Source organism: Triturus cristatus, chromosome 7 (genome assembly GCF_964204655.1).
Source record: "Triturus cristatus chromosome 7, aTriCri1.1, whole genome shotgun sequence".
Lineage (NCBI taxonomy): Eukaryota > Metazoa > Chordata > Amphibia > Caudata > Salamandridae > Triturus > Triturus cristatus.
In genome coordinates this window covers 307293003-307319243 of record NC_140590.1, presented here as the reverse complement: position 1 = coordinate 307319243, position 26241 = coordinate 307293003, and the positions used below count along the sequence as shown (strand labels likewise).

The 26241-nt window shown below is 43.0% G+C and overlaps 1 protein-coding gene across 2 annotated transcripts in view; it reads right to left on the bottom strand.

Moving 5' to 3' along the window:
• Window positions 1–984: 984 nt before the first annotated feature.
• LOC146809527 (immunoglobulin superfamily member 1-like) overlaps window positions 985–26241 on the bottom strand; it is an 828174-nt gene continuing 802917 nt past the window's right edge. For both annotated transcript variants that reach the window (XM_085616355.1, XM_085616357.1), the window contains one exon: window positions 985–1249. In XM_085616355.1, the coding sequence (XP_085472481.1) occupies window positions 1110–1249 (140 nt within the window). In that variant the 3' untranslated portion in view covers window positions 985–1109. The remainder of the gene's footprint in view (window positions 1250–26241) is intronic.

The following is a 26241-nucleotide window of genomic DNA, read 5'->3' as shown; positions in this document are numbered from 1 at the left end:
TTTTTGTCAAATCGCTGCATGCCGTGGTTTCACTTTAATGTCGGCCACGCCCCTTTCTTTAGCCGTGGATTTTACATCGGTGCTAGTAAACACAAAAATAATTGCAATGCACTGGGTCTCGCATTTGAAAGAGTTTAGGCTGTTGTATTGCCAATAGCTCAAACTCTCGTAAATGCGAGACCTATTGCATTGCAAATGCTTGTTCTACCTGTATATAAATAGCCTCTGAATATTCCCATTTGAAATGTTTTAGTGTTAATTCATAAAGGCATTTAAAAGTAGGTAAAAGGGTGCTACAGAAATACTACTTTCCATACTTTAACAAGCCTTTGTGAGTAAGCCTCTATATCTCTGTAGAGACAGAACTGTAGCTGATGCCCTTCTATCCCTTGCAGGAAAACTGAACACTGGGGCAACCGGGCATGCCTACAATATCCAAACAAAGGTTTCTTTTGAGTCATTCGGAGTCATTTATTGATAGTTTTAACAACATTTGCATGTTACAGGGTTTCACATATTTGGTCTAATTATTATTCTTTTTTCTCTTTCCTTTTAGTTGTGAATCACTTATTATTCATTGGGAGAAGGTAAGAACTCCAGCGTTCACCCCTGGGGTGAAAGAAAGGATTCCTGCTCCTTCCTCCATGCCACAATTGTTCCAATTTTTTATTAATATTATTATCATTCCAGGTTGCTCGCACAATTCATTTTTTTTCTGGTAAAATCCCTTTTTTAAGTCACAAAATAGGGGCTAAACACTTGCTATAATATCATTGATTATGGTGCGGTATATTCCTATAAATAATTTATAGTGGACGCGCATACTCACCGAAAGTTCTTACAAGTATCTATGAATGACTGCTGTCCCATGCAGTAATGGATGTAAAGGTTTACATTAAATGTTTGTGATAATATATTGTTATTTGCATATGTTGTACTTTTGATCTCCATCGAATCACTAATAAATACAACCTAAAAAATAAACATGCTTTAATTCTGTTTTATTTTTTCTAAAACAAGCACAGGGTTATTTAGTGAACAAAAAGACACCTATTAAGGCGTTATGGTCTGCCACATAAGCTGAGAGGTCATTTAATATTCTTTTGCCATCAGTCGTTTTGATAATGTTTAGTCCTGGATCGCTTTCCATCCCTCTTGCTGCTGTAGCAGTGCTCAGCGATGATGACCGTAAGGATGATAAGGACCACTCCAGCCAGCACAATTTGGACAATGTTTCCTTGGGTGAAATCTGTTAGACAAAATACAACAAGAATTAATGTTTCATAACTTTAAGCTTCCCATACAGAGATATGAAAGTTCTGTGGTTATCCTCATGATATAACATGTTGCCAACGGAGATAGTAGATGCCTGTGTCTCTATAATATTAATAAAGTATGGGTGTGATAACACAGGTTGTTAATGAATACACCCCAGCTATATATTCTATGGTATATATTTGTTCATCTGAGCTACTGTATGTTCTGAGCTGCACGTGCTGCATCCCTGATACGAATGAGGAGTTCTACTGTGTGGCCGTTTAAATTGTTGTGTGAATGACTGAGTATTCCTTTCCATTTAAAACATTAATCTATCCATTACTTACTTGTTATGGCCTAAGATATTACTTGTTTATCTTATGCTTGGTACACTGTGTATGTATTTAGAGCCTGTGGATTCCTGGGGGTTCTATGCTCTGGCGGGTGGACTGCGAGCTGAAGCCTGGCTTGGAGCCATTGGTGGTGTTGGAGAAGATTCATAATAAACCTTCATATTTATCTACAGCTCTTGTTGTGAGGCATCCTCTTTACACTGTTCCTTTCTGCTGGTGGTTCCGCTCTATTTTCCAATTTGGGAAATATTTAGGGGTTTCGGATTTATAAGGTTCCCCCAAATCACAGATCAATTGCTTTCTATGGACGCGCTTGGAAAGCACTGAGACTTACACAAGCCCAAAACAGTCTCCCAATTCTGCAGTGTCAGGTGATGGGCCACTCTGCATCCTTTGGTCAAGGTCCAGTCTGGGGACCGCATTATCTATGTTTTGGGGTTCTTCAGGTTCACCCAGGTGTAATATTACTAGCCTCTATATGTATATTAATCCCCATGACAATAAATGTTGATGACTCACAACATCAATGGGAATTGATTTTACAATAATGATCATGGATGTCAGAATGAGTGTGAATTGATGAATGATCATGGCTATTATTGGTGAACCTGTTGTTAGTATGGATAACCACAAACATCTTGGTGATGAGTGCAAAATGGAGGATTGCTGCTGGCCAGAAGGTAACAACAAAGCCAGCTCTTTCCGGGCTTCCTCTGTTATCTCATCTCTCTTTATCACAGGATCCTAACTGAGGGGACTACCCATGATCTTGCATCAGAACGGGTACCTGGAGATTGTACCAGTAAGGAGTAGTCTAGGCACCAATCCCAGTAGTGTATTCTGGCAGCATGGCAATGCCTGCTCTTCTCCTAAATCCCACTGAGGAGGGAATCTCTTCCCCAGTGTGGGTGGTTGGTGTTTCATATCGAATTATAAACAGGTAACAGTGAATTACGAGGATGTTTTTCACCAAGGGGTTTCTTAGTGACATCGAATGAACAACCAGAGCAAACCCGAGTTGTTTATGATGTCACTCAGAACCCCGAGGTGAAAAACATCTCTGTAATTTACTTTTGACCCATCTATAATTATCTGTTCAGTATGGCTCCCAAAGTCATCTGCCCTTGCTTTCAACTGCTGCTCAGTGGCAGTGGAGTAATGAGGGAGCCAGACATAACGTGGGTTCAGTTATGTATACCTGCTCCAAAGGTTAAAAGAAAGTGTAACTGCCATACTTCACCAACCTCCACCACCTTCCCTTACTTCCTTCCCCCTGCTACCGCTGTGCTTTCTGCCTCAAAGCAGACAAGCAGTGCTGTGCTGACAGGCTCTCAGTCAGGGCTGTCAGCTTGACCTACCTGGAAGACCTTTATGATATCACAACGGTGGGTAACCAGTTTTGTTATCAACAGTTGCTGTATCATAGCAGTGAGTTATCAGATTCAGAAAATGAAATAAATGATAAAAGCTCTCTATGAGAGCCATACATAACAAAGCGTTAGCTGTGCACTGACACTGATTCGCAGTGGATAATGTCAAACAGTGGATGTAAGCAAGAGTTCCATCCCGGCTTATTGAAGACCACAATATTCACCGCTCTGTGTAAAACCAACTGTGGTCATTCCAGAACATGGAAATGTGTGGTGCCCATTTCCTCAATAATTGAACTACACCCAAAACCCTACTTAAGCTTGGCTGACCTACCTTGCTACTGCGTGCCTTTCCTGTCTGGAATCCACCAGACAGCCTGAGGTGTCCAGAGACATGGACAAAGTGTTAAACACAAACACCTGGGTCTAAACTGTAAAGAAAAAGAGCTGTTCGATATATAGCATAGCTCGAGTGGAGTATTCCTTTTAAAGGATGATTTCCCTCACCCACCATAGGTGGCATGCTTCATCATCAAGAACCTCCTCTCACCATAATGCCTAGTCACGGTGCAGGCAACAACCCCATCACTAGAGGGAGGAGCACAGCTGATGTGTTTTAGAAGTATAGCACATAGCTCTATTTGTGTGTCTCAGGGTCAGGATTAAAATAAGCAAAACACCGCAGGATATATTGAACCTGTTGAGGTGTATCATCAAGGTAGGTCAATATGTTTCAGCCTGTCACCCTTCACAGAGGTGTCTTGGTATTCGTCAGAACCTATGGAAGTGGTGCTTCTGCTCAGAAAAAACTCAAACACTATGTACAAGGTGAAATAATACAAAACCATCCAGTTGTCCTATATAAATCCAAGGAAGGGATGCACTGGCAGTCACCCTTCTCATGGCGCGGAGCTCAGGTACACTCTATGCTAAGAGTCCTGAGATTCAGCCACTTCCATCGCCGACCTCTACAAAAACATCCGCTGTGCTCCTCCCTCTAGTGAAGGGGTTGTAGCCTGCACAGTGACTAGGCATCATGGTGCAAGGGGGTTCCGAATGAAGAAGCATGCTACCTATGGTGGGTGAGAGAAATTGTCCTTTAAAAGGACAATGGGGGCCCTGCTAGGGGCCCCCAAAGCATCTGTCTGACACGCTTTCCATGTCAGAAAGTCCAGCATGGAAAGCCTGTCGGAAACTGACATCGTTATTCTGACAGCGAACACGCCGTCATATAGGGATTGCGTGCTGGTTCCGACAGGCCCGCGTGCCCGTCGGAAGCCAGCCTGAGTGACCAGCTGGTTTAAATTCTGACTGCCTAGATTGCAATTAGCAGAAAGCCACGACCAACATCAAATCAGGCCCTAAGTGTATTCTTGATTTAAAATATTTACGAAAAAACGTAAAATGCAGCAGTGTTCGTAGAGAATATTATCATTAGGACAAGGGGGCCAATGGCTCAACAAACGCCCGCCGTCCCTTTGGAAATGATAGTGTACAGTGCTTGTAGTCAAGTGAGTTACAAAAAACCTGCCCATTAATTTGAAACCAAGCATGCATAAGACTCCATGGTTCCAGATGACTTCAATTAAACAAAATACCTAACAAAGTGCTTAGATAAATCCATAAAATCCCTCTGGGGGTGTCTCATCTCATAAAAAACATTCTTGGCCCAAAGTCTATATTTTTTAACAATCAATTCTGTTTTGGCAAATAAACCAGATAGAGGAGAGATCATGTGACCAATTAGGCAGCACGAGCAAGGGAGGGATTTGTGTGGGAAAAACCGGGTGGTTTGCATTTAGGAGGCAACATCTTTTTGAAATGAAACGCGAAGACGGAGGTTTTAAGAAATTCTTTGGCAGGTACGTGTAAATGTCGTGGTGTTAGCAGTTGGGAATGAGGAGACTGATTAAGTATGAAAGCGGTGTAAATGCGGGAATGAATGCCGGTTATGTGATTCGGTTTGGAGTGAAAGGGGATGTTTTGCAGCGCATGTTTGCAGAGTGATTGGGTGGTCACAGGACTGTGTGTGTGCCTGGGATTACGTTTATAAAGATGAGTGGTGAGTCGTGGATAGGTGAAGTGAAAGAAGAACATGGAGCACTTTTAGAGGGTGACAGGAGTGAGATAGAATGAGTGGTAAAAGAGTGAATGATTGAATTGATGACAATGAAGGTCCCGAGTGAGGACAGTGTGGACAGCTTGTTAATAGCGTGTTGCAGTTAGGCAAGTGGAGGTGATTGCGTAGTGGGATAGATGAGGAGATGATCTGTCAGAGTAAACCAAAGGAAGGATGGGGGGCGATATCGGGTTCCATTAGGATATTGAGGTGATTACGGGGGATAACACAATGATATGTGTTTTTTTGTGTGTGTCTTTTTTATATTGACATTCAAATGGATAAATACAATAACTTTCTTGATATTGTTTGATACATATAATAATTGATAGTTTTGATCTCTATATGCATATTAGTGAATAATGGTGCAGTGGTGAATGTTTTTATTGTCATTTGTAGTGACCCCTGAAGAAGGGCTTGTGAAAGCCCGAAATGCATTGGGTTTTTAAATAAACACTGCTTCTGGACGAATCATGCGTCTGTTCGTGTTCTTGACTAGAGGTCCGGATGGGCACATCTCGAGCATGAGAAACGTTGAAAAATAGCATGACACCCCAATTTGTGGAGTTACTGCGATTAAAGTTAAAATTTGGATAACATGATGGAGTACATGGATTCAAAAGGAGTTAAATAGATTACAAGCATGGAGCAATGTGGAAACCTTTGACTTAAAGCTGTGCGACTGGGCATGGGGCAGAAATGCTGCCCCTACAATATAAAATAAACAAGACTACCAAGTGCAATAAACAAGGATTTAATGTAACTTAGAACTCAAATTTAAAGAAAGGCATCCACCCTTAAACAATCTTTAATAATATCTCTAATAATTTCTCTATTAAAATGGGTAGTTGGTTTAAAGCAGGTTAAAGGCTAAATCAGGCGGGGAGTTAATTTAATAACATGTGTTAAGTAGGGCAGGCTTGGGCCCTCATTTGTATGTTGATGGAGAGGGAACTCCGTCAGGTTATCTTCCAGTCAAGCAACTCAAAGTGAGTGATAGATGCAGAGGCTTTCCACATTGCTTTTTCAAGAATATTTAGCCCAGGCGTTGCAATGCCTCACCTGTGATTTGGTCAGAAGTAGAGGCATGGAAATGGTGGGACAACTCAGAGCCATGCGAATGCGAATGAGGACTGTCAGAGAAAAGCCTCCTTGGGATGAACAGAATTGCATCACACAAAGTGCTCTCTCTCAACTGTTCGTGTCCTGCGTTTGCGCCATGGATGCATGTATAAATAAAAGACGCACTGCTAGAGGAAATCTTCATCTCCTGAGTGTTATTTACATGCTTTGGTCACTGCACTAGTGCACTCAAAGCAGCTCTCAGCCCATGAGTGGATCTCTGGCCTCCATTGCTCTTCCCTTTGTTAAGTATTGGCGTAACACATAGTTTTATGCTATGTGGCCCTTGGAAGAAGAAACACCTGAAACAAGGCAGTCATTTACTTCTAATGCGCAGCCTGCTGCGTCTCCTGCTCATGTTACAGTGGATTCGCAGTTCCTGCGCCCCCCCGCTGATCATCAACCTGTCTGAGGTCAATCATTTGAGGCCCCAAGTGGCTTCACAGGAAAGACGTATTTTACATATTTTGGGAGTGCATTTAGCATTGAAAGTAATACGTATAGGCTCAGCTTACTTATGCACTGTGTAGACCCCGACACTAGAGACATAAGCCCAGATTTACCAAGTCCTTGTGTTGCCCATGCACCATGCAAGGCCACACTGGGCAACGCAAGGGCTTAGGCAAAGCAGGAGTCACTTTTAGGAGCTTGTGTGGTACAAGTGCTGTGCCGTGTCAGCCTGTGTAACACAGGAATTAATGTACGCAAGGTAGGTTTTCCCACACAAAATCCAACAGAACGTAAAGGCAGTGGGATTGACTAACATATCACTGCATGAGACATCATCAAGCAGTGTAACACAACGATGTAAATGCGTCAGAATGCTACACATGGCCAATACAGGCACGCGCAACGATGCAAGGCCATCAGTATAAGAAGATCTCTAACCCAAAACTCTCTGGCAAGCACATCTACTCTTTGAAGGAGGTTATTTTGTGACTGGAAGTTGGTGCAAGACAACAACAGTGACAGCAAAGGAGGAAGGAGTGCATATTCAGACGAATGATCTCCCTTATTGATCTCAGGGAGGAGGGGGGGACCCAGCAATACAGACTATAGAAGAAGAGCATCCTGAAGCTGCTGGATAAGATTTCTTCAAGTCTTCAACCAGCATTAGGAATGATCAATGCCATCCCACCAAATGTGAAACTGAGGGCAGTACTGCACATTATTGTTCTCCACAATGTTGGCTGGAGTGTCACAGAGTGCCTTTCCCACATTTGTGCCATCTGTGTTGGATGCCATCATCAAGCTCACGCCACAGTACCTGCTGTTACCCAAAACCAGCCATCAACAACTAGACACCAAGGAAGGATTTTATGACATAGTAGGATTTCCTCATGTTGTTGGTGCAATTGATTGCACCCCTGTGCAGTTGGTGCCACCTGCAGCGACTACACATATTTTCTGCATTTGGCAATGTGCAGGCAATTCTGGACCATATAGTTTAAAATGAAAAATATTGAATATTTTAATATATAACATTATTATAAAGTGAATTGAATATATTTAAGTAACATGTAATGCTATATATTTAAATATATACTTATTCACTGAAAAAACCATAGGTTTCACACATGTTATAGTTAGCGGAAATTTTACTGATAAAAAACCAATGAAATTCCCCCGTTATAGTTAGTGCAGGAAACTATAACTCACGCGACCGCCCATGTTACGCTAGATGGGCCATGTACGCACGATGCGCTTCGCGCACCGTGCGCACATGGAGGACATATGATGCGCTTCGTTGTGAAAGGCTATATTTTATTTTTTTTAAACTTTGATAATCCATGCACAAATGGTGCCCTTCGGGCACCATTTGCACACGGGGTGGGGAGGGTGTGGATAATTTTTTTTTTTCAATAATTTTTTACCGTAAGCGTAATCGGCGAAATTAGCGAAAAAATTAAAATTCCGTTTTTGGCCTTGGGGGATCTTTGGGGACTCCCTCAACATGGCTAGGTGCTTTGGAGCTGGCTAAACAGCTCCTTTACATGTTTTTGTCCTTTGTTTTTTAATCCACACTCTGAGTGCGAGAGAGAAAATGGCGGCCGCCGCTTCCTGGTTTCGACCGATTCGAATGTTTACTAAGATCTAACAGCCAATCAGAATCGCGCTCGCGCACGTCACCGTACGCGTACGGTAAGCGCACCGTAAGCGCACCGTAAGCTGGCTCAGATATATATATATTGATTTAAAGGCTATTTTCTCAGAATCTACTGAACAGATTTACACCAAACCTACAAAAGGCACTTCCTTGACCTGAGGACTACCTCTCTGCCAAATTTCAAGTAATTCTGTTCAGCCGTTCGGGCTGTAGCTGTGTCTAAAGGTCCTATGGAAAAATGCATGGGAAAAACGCGTTTTGGGACCCCCCTTTTATCTCAGCCCCCGCTTGACGAATCCCCCCGAGACTTTCAGGGTAGGAGCGGAGCGTAGCGCCCCACCTATTTTGAAAAATTCGCAAGGATTCGTCGACCGGCGCAAAAGTTATTCAAAATAGAATGTTGCGGATTTCCTATGGAAACGTGGTCCTAACTATAACTACCTACTGGCGACCGCCAGTAGGTAATATAAACATACACACAGAACTATATGTAAGTGCATATTTATATAAACATATATATAATATAACACTTTTATAAAAATGTATTATAGCCTTATAGCCTGCCATAGCAGGCTATACTGGCTTTGAAAGTCCCGTTGCAGCGTTAAAGGCCCGAGCCGAAGGCAAGGGACTTTAACAAGGCAGTGGGACTTTAATAGCCGTTAGAGCCCTGCTACGAAGGGCTATAAGGCTATTAGAACATTCTGCCACTAGAGGGCAGAATGTTCTAACAAATAAAACAAAGGCCTCTCGAATCTCGAGGGGATTTAAATCCTAAATTGAGACGCCTTTGTAAAACATTGGAATGTTGCTCTGCGGGCCTTTACCTGCCCGCAGAAGCAGGGAGCACTCCATTGTCTTCAATGGAGCTCCCAACATCCCAATGTTCTAATTTACATTATATTCATTTTTTTATTTTCTACTAAAAAAGCACGTATATAAATGTATATCGATATTCATATGGATATATTTGTAAAAACAGCAAACCATTCCTTTCAAGGAACCGATTAGGGAACACAGCAGGTCTGCAGGATTTATTTTTTTCAGAACAGCATGGCGCGTTTCGGCAAAAGTGTCTTTATCAAATGCAAATGCGCCTGGGGCTCACATGTGGGTTGATATACACGTTGCTTCGCTCTCATTGAAGAAAAAACAAAAATGTTGCAAATAAATGTATATATACAAATATTATAAAATAAACTAATAATAATATTATATATATTTAAACTCTGTGCAACAGTAGGGAAAGCGCTGGATGTCAGAGGAGTAATATTTTCACTTCCCACTTCAGTCTTTACAACAGTCAGACCCCCCCAGGATATTGCGGCATAGATTTCCAAATTTAGCGGCACAAAAATGGAAATTTAGCGGCACAAAAATGAAAATTTTGTGGCATTATTGCAGCACTTTATTTTACTCGTAATCATTCATTTTCAGCCCTAAGTCAATGGAACCTGTTTTAGCAGAGAATTCCACTTTGAAATAGGCATGTTTAAACTTTCTGCAGCTCTACCGAAGCACAGCTCCAATTTACTAACCGCGTGGGAGGGGGCCATATTTCTCCCTGGGATGTTCTAGCGCCCATGTAAGCACCCCTGCCGGGGCACCACTTTCACTACTCCCTGGTTTCAGTCACACAGCTCCCTTCACTCTGTGGTTTAATTCATGCAGCCCCTTTCTCTCTCTGGTTTCAGTCACGCAGCACCCTTCACTTTCTGGTTTAAGACACGCAGCCCCTTTCTCTCTCTGGTTTCAGTCACGCAGCTCCCTTCACTCTCTGGTTTCCATCACACAGCCCCCCTTAGCTCCCTGGGTGCATAGATACAGCCCCCCTTCGCTCCCTGGGTGCATAGATACATCCTCCTCTTGTGTCGCGTGCACTGACTCCCTTATATAGGTAGTGCTGATAGGACAGACATCTTGAAATAATCATCCTTCAGAACCGGGCTCCCCAGTTCCAAATTCAGCAGCTCTGACCATGGGGTTGCATCCTCTCCCACAACAACCACCATACTGCCCCACAAAGAGAAACTTGCACTGCCTTCAACTACAACCCAATTGTGCCACGTTATAAACACCTGGATGCGGCTCAATTTAAATTACACAGTAGACAAGAGCAATATGCTGCCTACAAAAAAAAAGTACAAAGTGTAATATCTTATCTGTAGCATGTCCTTGGATATGCAGTGCCATGGTCTGTGCTACTGGTCTGCAGCCTGTCCTCATATGTGCATCGCCATGAACAGTGCTGTTTGTCTGCAGCCTGCCCGCAATTGTGCTGTGCCACGGGCTGTACTATTGGTCTGCAGCCTGTCCTCGTATGTGCAGTACCATGGAGTGAGCTATTTTCCTGCTGCCTGCCAGTGTCGGGGGCTGTGCTGTTGGTCTGCAGCCTGCCCTCGTATGCGCTGTGCCATTTTCTTTGCTACTGGTCTGCAGCCTGTATGTGCAGTGCCATAAAGTGTGCTGTTTGCCTGCTGCCTGTCCTCTTCCATGCAGTGCCTAAGGCTATGTTGTTGGTCTGCTGTCTGTACTCGTGCATGCGTGCAGTGCCATGGAGTGCGCACTGTTGTGTTAGCCATGTCCTGTCCGCCTCTTATAGCACATCGTTCCTTGATTTTCCAGCTATGTCTGAGCACAGCCACGTTCTCCTTTCGTGCTGTCAAACAATCCTAAGTATTGCGCAGGCACTCAGTAATTGGTCCCGACAAAGAACAATCCCAACTTTCACCAGTATGTTAGTATTTCAGCCTCCTGCCCTTTAGACGCTTTATGCTCACAGCCTCTGAACAATCTGATGAGCAAACAACTTCCCTTTGTGCCTTAAAAAAATGGATACTTGTATAGCGCACTACTCACCCGCAAGGGTCTCAAGGCGCTTGTACGAATACCGCTGTGGAACCCACCGTGGCTTTCCCTGTGAGGCGTCCACTCCTGGGCACCCCCCAAGGTGGAGTCCAGGCATCCTTAGCGTTGTGGGGGCCGTTGTGGAGATTAAGCAAGCTATTGCCCAGAGTTGCAGAGTGGGACTCCATGATTGGAATGGCACCGTGTCAAGAATTATCAGGTCCGTGGAATATTTTAGCCCAAGACCCGCGGAGGTGGGGAATTGAACCCTGGTCCCGGGCTAGACCTCTGCATCAGGGTCTGCCGCTCTAATCATTGAGCCACACTTCTCCAAAGCTGGACGGCTTCATCTTGTTTTTTAATGTAATATTGCTTTTGAAACTCTGATAACAGTTTTACATGAATAACACAATATACACATTGTCAAATCAGAGCTCGGATCGCTTGGTTTATTTGGGTTAATAGTCAAACTACAATAGCTCTATAGTTAAGTACATCTTTATCCAATGTGAGGACACTCTGACCTCCTCAGGAAGTTGCAGCTCAGTTGCATGTTAGAAAGGGTCACAAGAACACCTGTGTTGTCATAATCATGAATGTGCCTAGATGCTGTGTGTCTGTGGAAGGAGCGCTGCAGATATTGTGCGCACATCTATCAGTCGTAAGCGTAACATCCATCACACCTGGTTCCAGCTGCTCCTGAATTACTCTATGGAGACAAACTCTGCAGTTGAGTGTTCACGGTGAGAGTCTGGATACAAAGGAGAAGTGTGAAGCTGAATGGCGTGGTTGGTTGAGGCGCATCGCAGGGCAGATGGAGTCCAGGCCTCTGGGATCCTTGTGGCACAATCCATGATTGGGAGTTCTGTGCTTCTCACCTCGTTTGGTTTCTGCTGAACAATATTATCCCCTTTATAAGTGTGTGGTGCAGCTACAAGATGTGGGCTGTAATTGAACTGGGTTGGCAGCTGCCGGTAGGGGCGTTTAATTAATATCTCGTGTTTATGTTCAATCGCAAAGACAGACATGGCTGTATGGTATGCTTCTTTGATCAATAGGAATGGCTTGCGTAACTCACAACATGATATGGTAGTTCTTGTTTGGCGCCACCTCCTTTAAGGAAGGATTAAAAATGCTCAATGGCGCCGATGGCACAAATCAAGTCAGCTACTAATGCCCCTTTTTTGTAATTCAGATATAGGCGCTCTCCTGTTTCCAGCTATTACGGCTGTACCGCGCAGTTCACGTCGTGATGTATGCGCGTACAGCCAATTAAATGGCATCATTTTTTTATGCCTGCCGGGAGACCTGTTTTTGCGGCCGAAATAGTAAATATCGCGGCTATCGCGCTTTTCAGCCGATTTCGCGATTATTTCGTGAATCGTAAAATCGCGAAAAGCTGGAGGGTCTGAACAGTAGAGAAAGCGTTGGATGTTAGAGGTGTAACATTTACTATTCCTAATCAAGCCTTTGCAACGGTAGGGACAGCGTTGGATTCCTGAGTGCTAAAATGTAATATTCTTACTCCAGACTTTGCAACACTAAGGAAAGCATTGTATTTCAGAGGGGTAAAATTTACTATTCTCACTGCAGTCTGCAACAGTAGGGAAAACGTTGGACCCTGGAGAGGTAAAATGGACTATTCCTACTCCAGTCTGCCCAACGGCAGAGAAAATGTTGGACTTGGGAGAGGTAAAATTTACTATTCGCATTGTAGTCTGTGCAACAATGGGAAAAGTGTTGGACTATGGAGGAGTAAAATCTACTATTCCCACTCCATTCTTTGCAACAGTAGGCAAAGCGTTGGATTCTGGAGGGGTAACATTTACTATTCCAACTCCAGTCTGTTCAACAGTAGGGAAATCGTTGGGACTCCAGATGGGTAACAGTTACTACTCCCACTCGAGTCTGTTCAACAGTAGGAAAGTACTTTACGTCAAACACATAACATATATGAAACATAACCCTATTGTTTTTAAAGAAATATAAAACTCTTAATATGAACTTCATTAATAAATCAAAAACTATAAATAGGAAAAAAACACTCATCATGATTAGTAAACAAATTAATAATTAACTGTCAATTAAAAGAAAATTAATTTATCATTTAATTAAATGACCACACTATACCCCCAAAAGCCTACAAGCCCACACTTCTAATATAACTAAAATAAATAAATGTAACAGAATTAAAGATTAAATGTTTATTAAAAATTGAATCATGAACTACTAATTTATTATTTACTTCCCACCGTATGCCCCTGCAAACCCATCTGCCCACACCTGATATATCACTTGAAAATACAATTATTTCCCAATTTACATATTTCTTAATCAATTAAATCATTAATAATGAATTAATTAATAAAATCATTACTAAGAAACCCACCAAACCCAACAGCCCACACCCAATATATAACATTAAAATGTCATTATTACACAATTTACATATTTGTTAATCAATTAAATAATTAATAAAAACATTAATGATTATTGTTAAATAATTATAACTTAATTAACTTCCCACCCTACACCCCTACAAACCGAGCATCCCACACCTAATTTATAACTTAAATATTCAATTATTACACAATTTACATAATTAATAATCAATTAATGATCAAATATTTCATTAATAATAATATATAACTTAAAAAATACCATTATGACACAATATACATACTTGTAATTAATTATTTATATAATAAATACATTCTTAATTATTTATTAATTAATTATTACTTAATTAACTTCCCACCCTATAACCCCACATACCCAGCAACCGCACCTAATAAGTACCTTAAACTACAATTATTACACAACTTACACAATTAATAATCAGTTATATAAGTACAAATAAATGATTAGGAAATTATTAATTGATTACAATTAACTAAATTCCCAACCTACACCCCTACAAACCAAATAACCCACTACGACAATATAAATTACTGTTAGCAATAAAATCAAAAACTTTTAAATCACTTAAAATGACAAACTATATTTAAAATATTATTAACGATCATACAAACAATAACAACACATAACAATATATGAAGTAACACATAAAGATAATTAACAAAAAAATATTATTTACAACTACATTATTAAAAATATAAACATTATTGAAAACTATATTACTTATCTGAAAAAATCGATATTCTTGACAATGATAGTCCTGCATCTTAATATTGTTTCTCTGATATTTCTGCAACTCGATATTTCTAATCCAAAATTTTGTCCAAACACCGGTACCTGGCCAAGTACCCTTGAAGTGCCCTTGATGACTACATATTTAAACATTGCACGATAAATGAGCAGTTCCAGATTGGAAGGTATGGAAATAGCCTACTGACTGGCATGTCAAAGTTTATATCTAATTATTCCTCTGTAATTCAGAAATACATTTGACAACAACCATTTACTATCAATAAAGTGTTTCATTTACACACAGTGCATGTAAGAAAACCAAACAGTTAGCCAATTGGGTACAATTGGGGGGATCATATGTACTAATCCCTCATGCAACACAGCCCAGCAGACAACGTTGCTGTGCTGTCTTACGTTAAAGGGACAGAGGACACATCCGCCATCACTGCAAACATTTTGAGCATTCTTAGTCTATCCATGTACTGGCGCACCCCGTCCAGTCTACCAACAACCCAGGCACCCTTGCACCAAAGAGCAAGGGAGTCTGTGCTATGGGTGACAAACTGTTTATTGCCAGGAAAGTGTTAGACCTGCCAGCCTTAGGGTGGTCTTCCGCCAAATTCTATGCCTATTTACCTCCAATTTTTTGCTGAAATTCGTTTTTGTTGGCTTTAGGACTCTGTGCACTTTACCACTGCTAAGAAATGCTAAAGTGCTTGTGTCCACTCCCCTATACATGGGTTGATTGGCATACACCTAATTGGCGTCTTTAATTTGCATATAAGTCCCTTGCAACCTATAACCAGGGCCTGTAAATTGAGGGCTACCAGTGGGCCTGCAGCGCTTATTTTGTAACCTACTTAAGTAGCACTTTAAAACACGTCTCAGGCCTGTCATAGCAGCCTCAATGTAGTTTTAAACTGACAAGTCAACTTGCTATTTAAACCCCCTTGTCAAGCCTTAAACTCCCTTTTTATTACATATAAGCCATCCCTAAGGTTGGCCCTAGGTAGCCCATAGGGCAGGGCGCTGTGTTATTAAAAGGTTGGACAATTACTTATATGTTTTACTTGTCCCAGTAGGGAAGCCTCCTAATTTCTTTTTTCACTAAAGAGAGGCCTACCACTCCCATAGGATAACACTGGGGATTCCTTATTATATTTAATAAGCTATAATTCCTAATTGGGAGCAGGTAGATATGTCATGTTTGATACCTATGAAACTGTAATGATAAACCTTCTTTAAAGGTAAAGTTGGATTTTTGATTTAAATTTTGAAAATACTACTTTTAGAAAGTTGCCATTTTCCTGTCTTTAACCCTTCTGTGCCTGCAGCCTGTCTTGGGTCACATGACTGAGTGTAACTGACAGTAAAGACTTTGTGAATTCCTCCCAGACAGTCACAGAATAGAGGAATTAGGTGTGCTTCAATGGGCTATTTGCTGTCAGGACGGGGGTGGAGCTGAGCATAGCCTCACTTATACCTAAATAGCTTGTGCTCTGCCTTCACACAAAGGGCCTAACAACCCTGTACTGTCACTGCAGCCACCTTGGAACCAGGGCAGGGGAGTCAGGAAATTCCATGCACTTCAAAGAACCTTTCCAGACGCTTCATCCACTGTCCAGAAGGACCTCAAGATATAAAAATAGGACCTTCAGAGCCACTCTTCAGTTGACTACTGGACCTGCGGAAGGACTCTCAGCGGACTGCCTGCTACTGTGACCTGCTGTGTACTCTACCAGACTGCTGCTGTACCTAGGAGGACTGCTTTGCTGTCTGGAGCCTACTTTGAAACCTCAGAGGCCAGCCCTACATCTTCACCTGCACCCAGGACTACCAGAAGTGACTCCACAGCTAGGTTGCTGGCCTCCTGCTCAGAGCAACAGGGAAATAAAAGTCTCCCACCCTCTTGAACCCACATCTGGACCCAGCATGAGTGGTTCATGTACCCCTAAGATGTGGCCTACCAGTCCTGGACCCTTGGTTGTGGTGCTAAAGGTGCACAGATGACCAATTCCCAAAACTGAGGACTTTGAAAAATTTTGCCCTAGTGCTGCTGTGAGAACCAGGAGGAGACTGCAACCAACTTGCTTGCCTATTTGCCCGAGGTGCTTCACTGGTCAGATTGACTTTGCGGCTTCTCCTGCGATATTCTTCTCTGCAGCAGCAAATCCTTTTCAGTAGTCCTTCACCAAAGGAGTCTCGGACCTCATGGAATTGTCTTCGGGTACAGCCCTCTGCCTCGTCCTTCTGTAGATTTTCAACTAAGTCCGAATGTACAAATCTTCACCAAGGCTTTGACCCAAGGCCTTCTGATGACGCTCCCTCCTTGGACACCTCCTGCATCCTCGATCCCACTGAACTTTATCTTCTCTGAACATTTTTTTCAAGAACTTTTCTGAGTCCAGAGGTAAGCGCTGACCGGGCCCTCGCAACTTCTTGTATGCAAACCATGCTCTATTGCAGTCGGACGTTACCTTTGCCTTTGGTCTGGTCTCATGTGACTAGATCTTGGTGGTTGTTATTTTTGTCTTTCAGCTGCCAATTTTTTACTAAAAACTTAAAAAATTCATAACTCTGGTTCTACTGATTGTATTCTTGTTGTCGTGGTGTAAAACAATGTATCACAATTTACTCTATTTTTCTAAATCGGTTTGCAATTGTTCTTGTGATGTGTTTTCATTTTATTACCATTTGTGTGCTACATAAATACTTTGCACATTGTTCCTAAGTTAAGTCTGACTGTTTTTTGAGCCAGGCTACCCAGGGTTAAGCACAAGTTAATTCAGTGATTTTCTGTGGTTTACCCTGCAAGGGACTGTGGCTTTTGCTTGTTCAGGGTTCACAGCCCAGTCAACCAACAGCCCAATTTCTCACAGAAGGGCTAAAATCTTAACGAAAATCAAGTCTCTTTCCATGTGTGCTGCAGACTGTTGTACATGTTGAGAGAGGAAGGTAAGTAACTAGGAGTACAAACCATGTGTCACAATGCAATGTCTGGGATCCACACTATTGACATGCATTTATAGAGTTAGGAGCTGCATTTGATCTGACAATACATGAAGAACATTGAGTTCATGCATGTGAATGTCCATGATCCACCCATGGAAGACCTTATACCCTGAAATGTCATGTAAGTCCATAGACGGATACTACAGTGCATGAAAGTTATGTACAAACTTACGCGAGACCACTCAAAAGTGGTCTGGTCTGGTAAATAACACCGAACTCTTAGATTTTTCCTGCTGTCACCTTGACAGACACAAGGGCAAAGCGATAGCTTCCTTTCCAACCAGTTGTGGCATTGTAATAATAACTCACACATCCTTGTAACAATATAACATTTCCTGTGTGTAATGCCAAACCATGCTTAAACTCAATTAAGAAATGTTTACAAACATTCACATAAAAATAGTTATGGGCACATATCTGTATATGACTATACATCAACCATCAATTTTTCAAAGAACCTATGGCTTACATTGGTTTACTCATGTTCTCAATATTATATATGTAACTTCAAAAATATAGCATGCATATCAAAAGTATGCAGTTTGAACAAAGTTAGTCTAAGGAATATGCAGCATGGATAATAATGGTCGACCGTTCAAACATGGTAATAGAGTGTTTACATATATGTGTAGATGACCTACAATAACTTTAATATCTGTGAATGTATGTATTGGACTGTATTTAATCTAATGCAGTGTTGGTTTGACTCAGACTGCCTCCGTCACAGTTACCAAAAAACATAATACTATATGTCATTTATGTCACAAATACATGATACAACACCAAGTCAAATGTGTGTCAATGCCTGTATTATTATGTCATCAATTGTTTGGGATGGTCACCATATTCTAGGTGATCAAGGCTATGGGATATAGCCATTTGCAACAACTCAGACTGAGGGACAGAAGAAATGTAATGCCTCATTGAGCAAAACCTGCAATATAGTGTAGCCAACTTTCAGAGTCTTCATATCATTCAGTCTGGTGGGAGGCACCTCTACACAGTGGTGTGCAAAATCATTTTTGTATGTGCAATTCTGCACAATATATGTGTAAAAACATGCCTCCAATGAGACTCAGAATGTCCAATCACATATGAGGAGGAAGAGGATAAAGAAACTATTTTTAGAAATTGTGCACTCAATAGCAGGCTACAACAGAAGAGATAAGTTGGTTTTGAATTTCTTTTACATAATTCAATAAAATGGCAAAGATAATCTTGACCTAACAGTGTATGTGTTCAGTCAAAAAATATGTCTATCACTAGAAATGCAAAGTCATGTTGTTGTATTTGTGTCAATTAAAACTAAGAAATGTGCTAAGTATGTACTAGAGCCCTTAAAGTTAGCAGTATATCACAAAATGTAATAATTGGTGTTGTAAAAGTGTGAAGAGGGGTTCCTTTGCAATGGCAGGTATCTGAGGCATGGCATAGATTTGTGATCTGTGGATGTATGATGATAACTGAGTACTGTCATCTAAGATGAATCAACATGGGTATATATAGACTACATCACAGTACTATTGCTGATTTTGTATCATAGGCGGTCTGTGAAACTGGTCCAGACTCCATGATTTATGCAGAATTTGTAGAACACAAACAAAGGAGAAGAGGTGATGTGTGTTGGTGTATATTAGGGGTGGGCGGAATTTTTAATTCAGCAGGCGGAATTGCTCATTAATTCCACTGTTACGCCGGCGAAATTTAATCAGCACTGTAATGTTACTTAAGCAGGGCTGAGATGGAGCAGTCTTGTTTAGTAGTAAGCCTACTTATGTAAGGGCACTGAGAGGTATGCACTACACTACAGCACACTGCATACCCTTCAGTGCCCTTACATAAGTATGATGGGGCACTGAGGGGTATGCACTGGAGCAGATACCCCTTAGTGCCCTTACATGCTTATGTAAGGGCATTAAGGGGTATGCACTGAACATTGTGGTGCCCACTCTGCCCCTTGGCTGAACTCCACAGAATTTTATTTTAATTATGCAGAATGAAACTCCGTTAATTCTGCCCATCCCTAGTGTATGTATGGAGTATCGATAAAACTTCCCAACACACATCCGGAGTTTAAGAGAGTGTGATAGGCACACCAAATCTACTTACTCTGAATAACTAAATAAAACATTTAAGGTATGTAGATCAGGCATGGGCTCAGAGGGGCAGATAAACATGTCATTATTACTATAGTAGCTGAGGTGCGTAAGTGTATTAATTCTCATTTTACATAAATGTTGATATGCATTAAGCCCTGCTAACCAATTATGTGTGACTAAGTGTGTGCTGTCTCTCAAAATAAATGTGGGTCAATGCATATTAATTCAGTGGGCAATTGTGTACTGTGAAGGACCTCTTTAGAAGGGTTATGGGTGCATCTATGCATACCCAGATCTATTTGTGCAGATCTGAACTGTAAAAAACTATAGCATCCTAAAGCAGGTCTGCTGTGGTTGAGGAGCTTTTTTTTGATAAATACAATTTTTTTATTGATCTGACAAAAGATACTAGCAATTCATCATGACACCATGAAATCACAGGAGTGTAACCAGCGTTCTGAGTGACCCATTTTACCGAGACAGATGGACACCAGGCAATATATCTTTGAACTTTCCCAGCGAAACTAAACCATTCCCCCCAACCATTTCCCCAAGACCCTCCGATATTTTTTAGGACAACCGCGTGCCTCATACATAGTTTTCTCTTGCGTAGCACACCAGTCGACGCCAGTCCGCCAGCGTCCAATGCTTGGTGGGTCAGGGCACTTCCAGGAGGCCGCTATGTCTCTTTTAGCCACCACCATTGCCATAGTAAAAAATAATTTTTCATTCCTAGACCCATCCAGCCCATCAGTGATGCCCAGAATTGTGTATTTTGGATCCTGCGGGACTTCCCACCCCAGTATTTCGGTAAGTTCCTCTTCAATGTTGCCCCAGAACTGCGTCAAGTCTGGACAGGCCCATACCATATGGAAGAAGTCGGCTGGCTCGTGGCCGCACCTAGTGCATGCGGGGGTAGGGCTAAATCCTGCTCAGTGAAGGCACACAGGGGTCAGGTAGGCTGCGTGTAAATAGTAAAGCTGTACCATATACAGCTTGGCGGAAACGGTGTGAACGTCCTGGGGGTCATAAGGGAATCACGCCAGTCCTCCTCCAGAGTGCCAACCCATTCCTACCACTGATTACGCAGCCGGTCTAGGGATGTCGGGGTGTTATTGATCAGTGTACGGTAGATGCGGGAGATGCCACCTTTCCCCAGGTCCCCAAGCATAATCTGCGCCTCCGGCAGGCTATGGTCAGGAAGCCGTGTGCCGGTCGTGAGGTGTGTGTGTGAAGAGCATGTTGCAATTGCAAGTATTTATAAAACTGTGACTGGTGCAGGGAGTGTCTGGTTCGAAGATCCTCGAAGGAACGCATGTAATCACCCATCCACACGTCTCCCAATTGAGAAATACCAATAAGGTCCCAAGATCGGAAACCCTGCAGCCCATTAACTTCCCTGATTCAATTACCCTGCCACAGGGGCGTGCACTAAGTCAGTTTACGTGTCCACTTAGTGTGTCGTAGCGGGGCCCACCAAGCCAGCAGCGCAGATCGTGTCATTTCTGGTAGTCAGGATGGAATAGGGTCCCCATGCAGCATAGACTGGACCCTGGCCAGACCCAGCTCACCTTACTCCAGCCTGTATGCCGGATCGGACCAGCCTCCATTGAACCAGTCGTGTATAGATAGTAGGCCTATGTCTAGATAGTACAAGTATAAGTGGGTCATCCCCAGGCCCCCATCAAAGGAAGGAATCCTACAGACGTTAAGAGCCAGGCAGACCCTCCCTTTCCCCCAGAGGAACTTAGAGGCCATGCTATCCAACTCTCGAAACCAGGCCCTCGGGAAGAAGAGGTGAGTGTTCTGAAGAACGTAAAGGAACCTGGGGAGAATCATCATTTTAAACAGGGCGACTCTCCCCATGGTGTTCAGGGGCAGTGTTTACCACTTCTGGAGGTCCGCCTTGGCCTTCTTCACTAGGGGAGTAACATTGAGGACCCAGCTGAGCTCGGGGAGTAGAGTCACCCATATCCCCAGGTATTTGAACGATTGGCGGCGGAGAGGTATATTGGACTGCCAATCAAAGCATTCTCTAGACAAGTGGAGAGGGACCAGGACCGACTTGACGGGGTTCACCCAGCGGCCAGAGTTCTGTTCAAAGGAATGTAGGATGTGGAGACAATGTGGGCCTGATCGGGCAGGATCCGCTAAGTAAATGATCACATCGTCTGCATAAAGGGCAATCGTGTCAGTATCTGTGCTTGGCCAGTCCCAACCCTGCACGTGCTTGCTCGATCATATCAGGACCGCCAAGGGCTCCATCACCAGAGCAAAGAGCAGGGGGGAAAGGGGACATCCCTGCCTTGTTCCCCTACAGACCGAGAAGGACTCCGACAGGACCCCACTCACCAGGGCAAGTGCCCTAGGACGGGCGTACAGAACACGGACCAGACCCCGAAAGCAGGGACCAAAGCCCATCGCGTCAAGAACCGCCTCTAGGAACCCCCAGTCTCAAAGTCTATAAGGAGGATCGCTAGGTTGCGGGTATGCAAGTGAAGGTGAGCCAGGGCTAGTTGTAGTGGCCGGAGACAGTGCCGGGTACCGCGTGAGGGCATGAACCCACATTGGTCGGGGTGAACCAACACAGACATGTGGGGTTTGAGCCGCTGGGCGAGGACCCTGGCAAACAATTTTAGTTCCGTGTTGAGAAGGGAGCTGGGACGGTAATCTGTACACCGTGGCGAGGGTGGCTAGGACTTAGGGAGAACCACTATGGTGGCCAAATCCGTCTTGGGAGGGAAGGAGCCCTTTTCAGCCGCCTCCCTGAATAAATGTGCCAGGTGAGGAATGAGAGTGTCGCAATATAGAGCATAATATTCTTGATCGGGGCCCGGCGTCTTGCCAGAAGAGATAAGTGGGATCGCCTCCCCAATTTCTTCTAGGGTTATAGGGCGGTCTAGGTCCTCCTGAACAATGGAAGTCAGGCGAGGAAGGCAGTCGTTCCCAATCCCCAATAAGCCAGAGAGGGAGAGAGTTGGAGTTTTAGCTGCATAGAGTTGGTGATAGTAGGAGGCAAAGGCGCGGATCATCTCCGTTGGGGAGCGGCACACCAAACCATCCTGAGCTATGATTTCAGGGATTATGCGATTCGCCCTGGGGTAGGCGGCTCGCCAATGAACAACTGAGCCATTTTTGTCGCCCCAACCGTACACCCTGGCAACGGATGAGCGCCAGAGGAGCTTAGCCGCACTCAGTGAAAGCTGCCGAAGCTCCGTACGAATATGGGCAAAAAGCCTCACTTCGGAGGCATCCGAGGTCTGAGCGGAGGATCGTTCAAGGCGTAACGTCTGTGCCTCTCGTGAGGTAATGTGCTCTAGTTGCACCTGCCACTGGTGCTTGAGTTGGCTCTTGGTGACCCCTCTAAGTTGAGGAGCTTTTAATATGTGTAACCAGAGTGTCAACAAAGGAACTTACACAAAACAGTGTGTCATTATTGTAGGTCATGACATCTACAGTTTAGAAAACATGATTGTGCTATAGGATCTAAATTTACACAAACAGTTCACATTCTACTTCCACTTAAACAAATCCCACAACATACGTGACCAATTGTATGTGCCACATACTGTTATGTTCCGCCCACACTATGGATATCTCCATTCACGACACTCTGCTAAGGCACATAGGTCTAGATTTGAAACAAAGTAATGCAAGACAACATTGCGATTGAACTTGCTGTAATGCATAGCATAACAGCGAGAGTGCAGGTGGGCCCCAAATATTAGAACATATGAGGCATTACTTACCTCTCAGTGCACTGCAACAATTAGTGCATTCTAGTGCCAACCTAGGCACGTTTGCATCATGGTGCAGGCGTGCCTGCGTTACAGCCAGGATATATTTTGTGCAGGAAGGGATGCCTTTCTACTAAAAAAAAAGTCCTCTAGGAATTTTCCTCTTTTGATGTGTAATACAGAATGCAGCACGCATCGACTGTGGAAGTAAGTAGCAGAAATATACATCGTTGTCAGTGTTATGCCTCACTTGGAAAGGGATCTGATTTGGACCCATTCCCAGGTTTATTTGTGTAAGTAAATTTATGATTGCACCAATTAATGTGGGTCAATGTGTTGGATCAACCATGCCCCACCCACATAACACAATCCCAGTGCAGAATAAGGCAAGGCGCTGACTTGCACAGCCTTGCATGAATCCAGATTTGCCATGCGACAGAGAGCAATGCAAGGAGGCTTTGTGGGGCATATTAAATCTGACTTAAGGGACGGTGTTGCCTTGTGTCGCATTGTAAATAAATGTAGAACAAGCCACCTGCTTGTGCTGCGTCACTTTACATTACAATTTTTTTCTGTGATGGGTGTAGCGTGGATGTTGCCATACATACACAAATGTATTGTGATGTATTCCCAGCTTTGCAAATACTTGTAATTGTGGGACTCTGCACAAATACCACACCTTCACAAGTGTTGTGTAATGTGCGTAGAAATGTTATGGTCTCAGCTCTTTGTATGTTGTCTGCATAAGGCAACACACATAGAAAGAGGAAACTTATTTAATGGAAATAATGTTGGGCTGTAAGGTGTCCCTTTATGCTAACCATCAAATCTACCTCTAACACAGCTATACTAGAATTATGATGAAAGGTTCCCTGTATTGCAGCTAAGCAACACATAGTGCAACACCACTATGAGGAAGCAGATGTAGCATATCTTTGTAAATATGGTGTTTTTCTGCTGTGCCCTTGTCACGTAACTCAGTGCAGCAAGGTGCATTGCTGTGATGCGTAGCAACAGTTCTGATTTTTTGTTGGCCAAAGTGTGCGTGCTGCCGTACTTTGCATTAGAAGTAACTTGACACAGTAGTACAGAGCTCAAACTTGCCTTGTGTGGTAAATTACGAGGCTGATTAGTGCAAACATGTCTTACGTGGCACTTGTGTACTACAATAGGACCCTGCATATCTCAAACATGACTTGCCTGGATCTTGCATAGTAAAATAGGACTCTACATAGCTCAAACATGTCTTTAGTGAGCCTTGTGTAGTACAAATGGATGCTGCATAGCTCAAACATGTATTGCATAGCACTTGTGTGTTAACATAGGATGCTTCTTAGTGCAAGCATGCATTATGTGGCCTTGCGTGATAACACATGATGCTGCTTAGTTCAAAAATGTCTTGCATGGCCCTTGTGTAGTACAATAGGATGTTGCATAGCAGAAACATGTCTTGAGTGGCCCCTGGGTGCTAACATTGGTCACTGCTTAGTGCAAACATGTCTTGCCTGGCCCTTGCATGGTAAAATAGGAAGAAGAATAGCTCAAATATGTCTTGCGTGGTAAAAAACGACACAACCCTATGCAAATTTGGTGGAAACACCCAGGAAATGATGCAATGGGTATGGCTACCTACCAGGAAGAGTCTGAAAGATTAGTTCACTTTCTGTTTGTAGGTTGGTGCTTGGTGAAGGTTATGAGATTTGCTTTGTGGTTCAGAGAGTATTGTGGATTGTCTGGTGTGTTGCATTGGTGTTGTTTGGCATACGTATTGTCTGTTGGTTGTTCCTGTGAGTCACTTGTGTGTTGTAAAGTGTTTTGTCTTGTTAAACATTTGTTTGTCTGTCTGTTTGGGGAAGGTTAGGGGTATAATTGCTATGGGGCTCGAAAGGGTGTTTTTTTTCTAAATAGTAATAGTGTGTTCTGATGTCTGATAAGGGGAGAGTAACCAGTTTTGATGAGAGGGAGGTAGGAGCCTTAATCTGACTAATAGTACACTCCCTCCCTCAATTGCTTGGTTATGGGTGAGCCAGGGCTATGGACTTGCAGCTGAGATAGCAATCCAACAGGACTATCTTCAGGAAACAGGTTAAGACCTGGCTGTTTCCTAAGTTCTCTTAAATAGGCAAGTATCTGGATCAGTATGAACTCACCTCAGAGCCAAGACACCTCGGCAATCGAGCGCTCTATAAATGCATCAGTCAGTCAGTCAGAGATGTGTAAGGTGGGACTGGATACCTAGGCACCTGAACCGTCTGTCATAAGTGGAGTGGAGCATCTCCCAGCTGCAGCATAGATGGGCTGAAGATGTTGCCAGAGAGGCAGACCTGCTGGACCTCCTCGGACTGAAAATTGCTGGGCCTGTTGGTATGTATGTATTGCCTCACAATATAACAGTAATAGCACTGTAATCATGTTTTTGGTATACAAAAATGACGTGCATATACATTGCCCATTACAGTTCAAGGATTGCACTGAAATGATTTACATAATCACTCCAGTATGTCTCCTAATTAAACAAGCATTGGAAATGCAATTGGTCTCACATTTGTTTGAGTTGGAGCTATTGGCATTGTAAATGGCAATGTATTCTTCTTATGTGTTATGGAGTGTATGTATGTGGTGCATAGTGGAACTATATGGGTTGGATTGGATTAGTTAGTTGTGGAATTGTGTGGTGTGGAGTGGATTTGTGTAATGGTATTACGTGGCATGGTGTGCTGTTGAAATATATGGTTAGCAATGATGTGGCATTCAGTGTAGTGGCATTATGTGGAGTGGGGTTGTGTGTGGTGGAGTGGTGGAGTGGTAAGTAGTTCAGTTTAGTTATGTTTTGTGCTGTTGAATTTTATGGCACGATGTGGAATTGTGTGATGTGGATTGGATGTATGAGGTGTGTTGTGTAATTGTGTTGCTGAGTTGTGTTATGTGATTAGGTGTTAAATTGTGTGGTGTGAACTGGAAATGTGTGGAGCTGAATTGTGTGGCATGGAACTGAGGTGGTGCTGAGTGATGCTGAGGTTGTGCTGAGTGATGCAGAGGTGGTGCTGATTGATGCAGAGTTGGCGCTG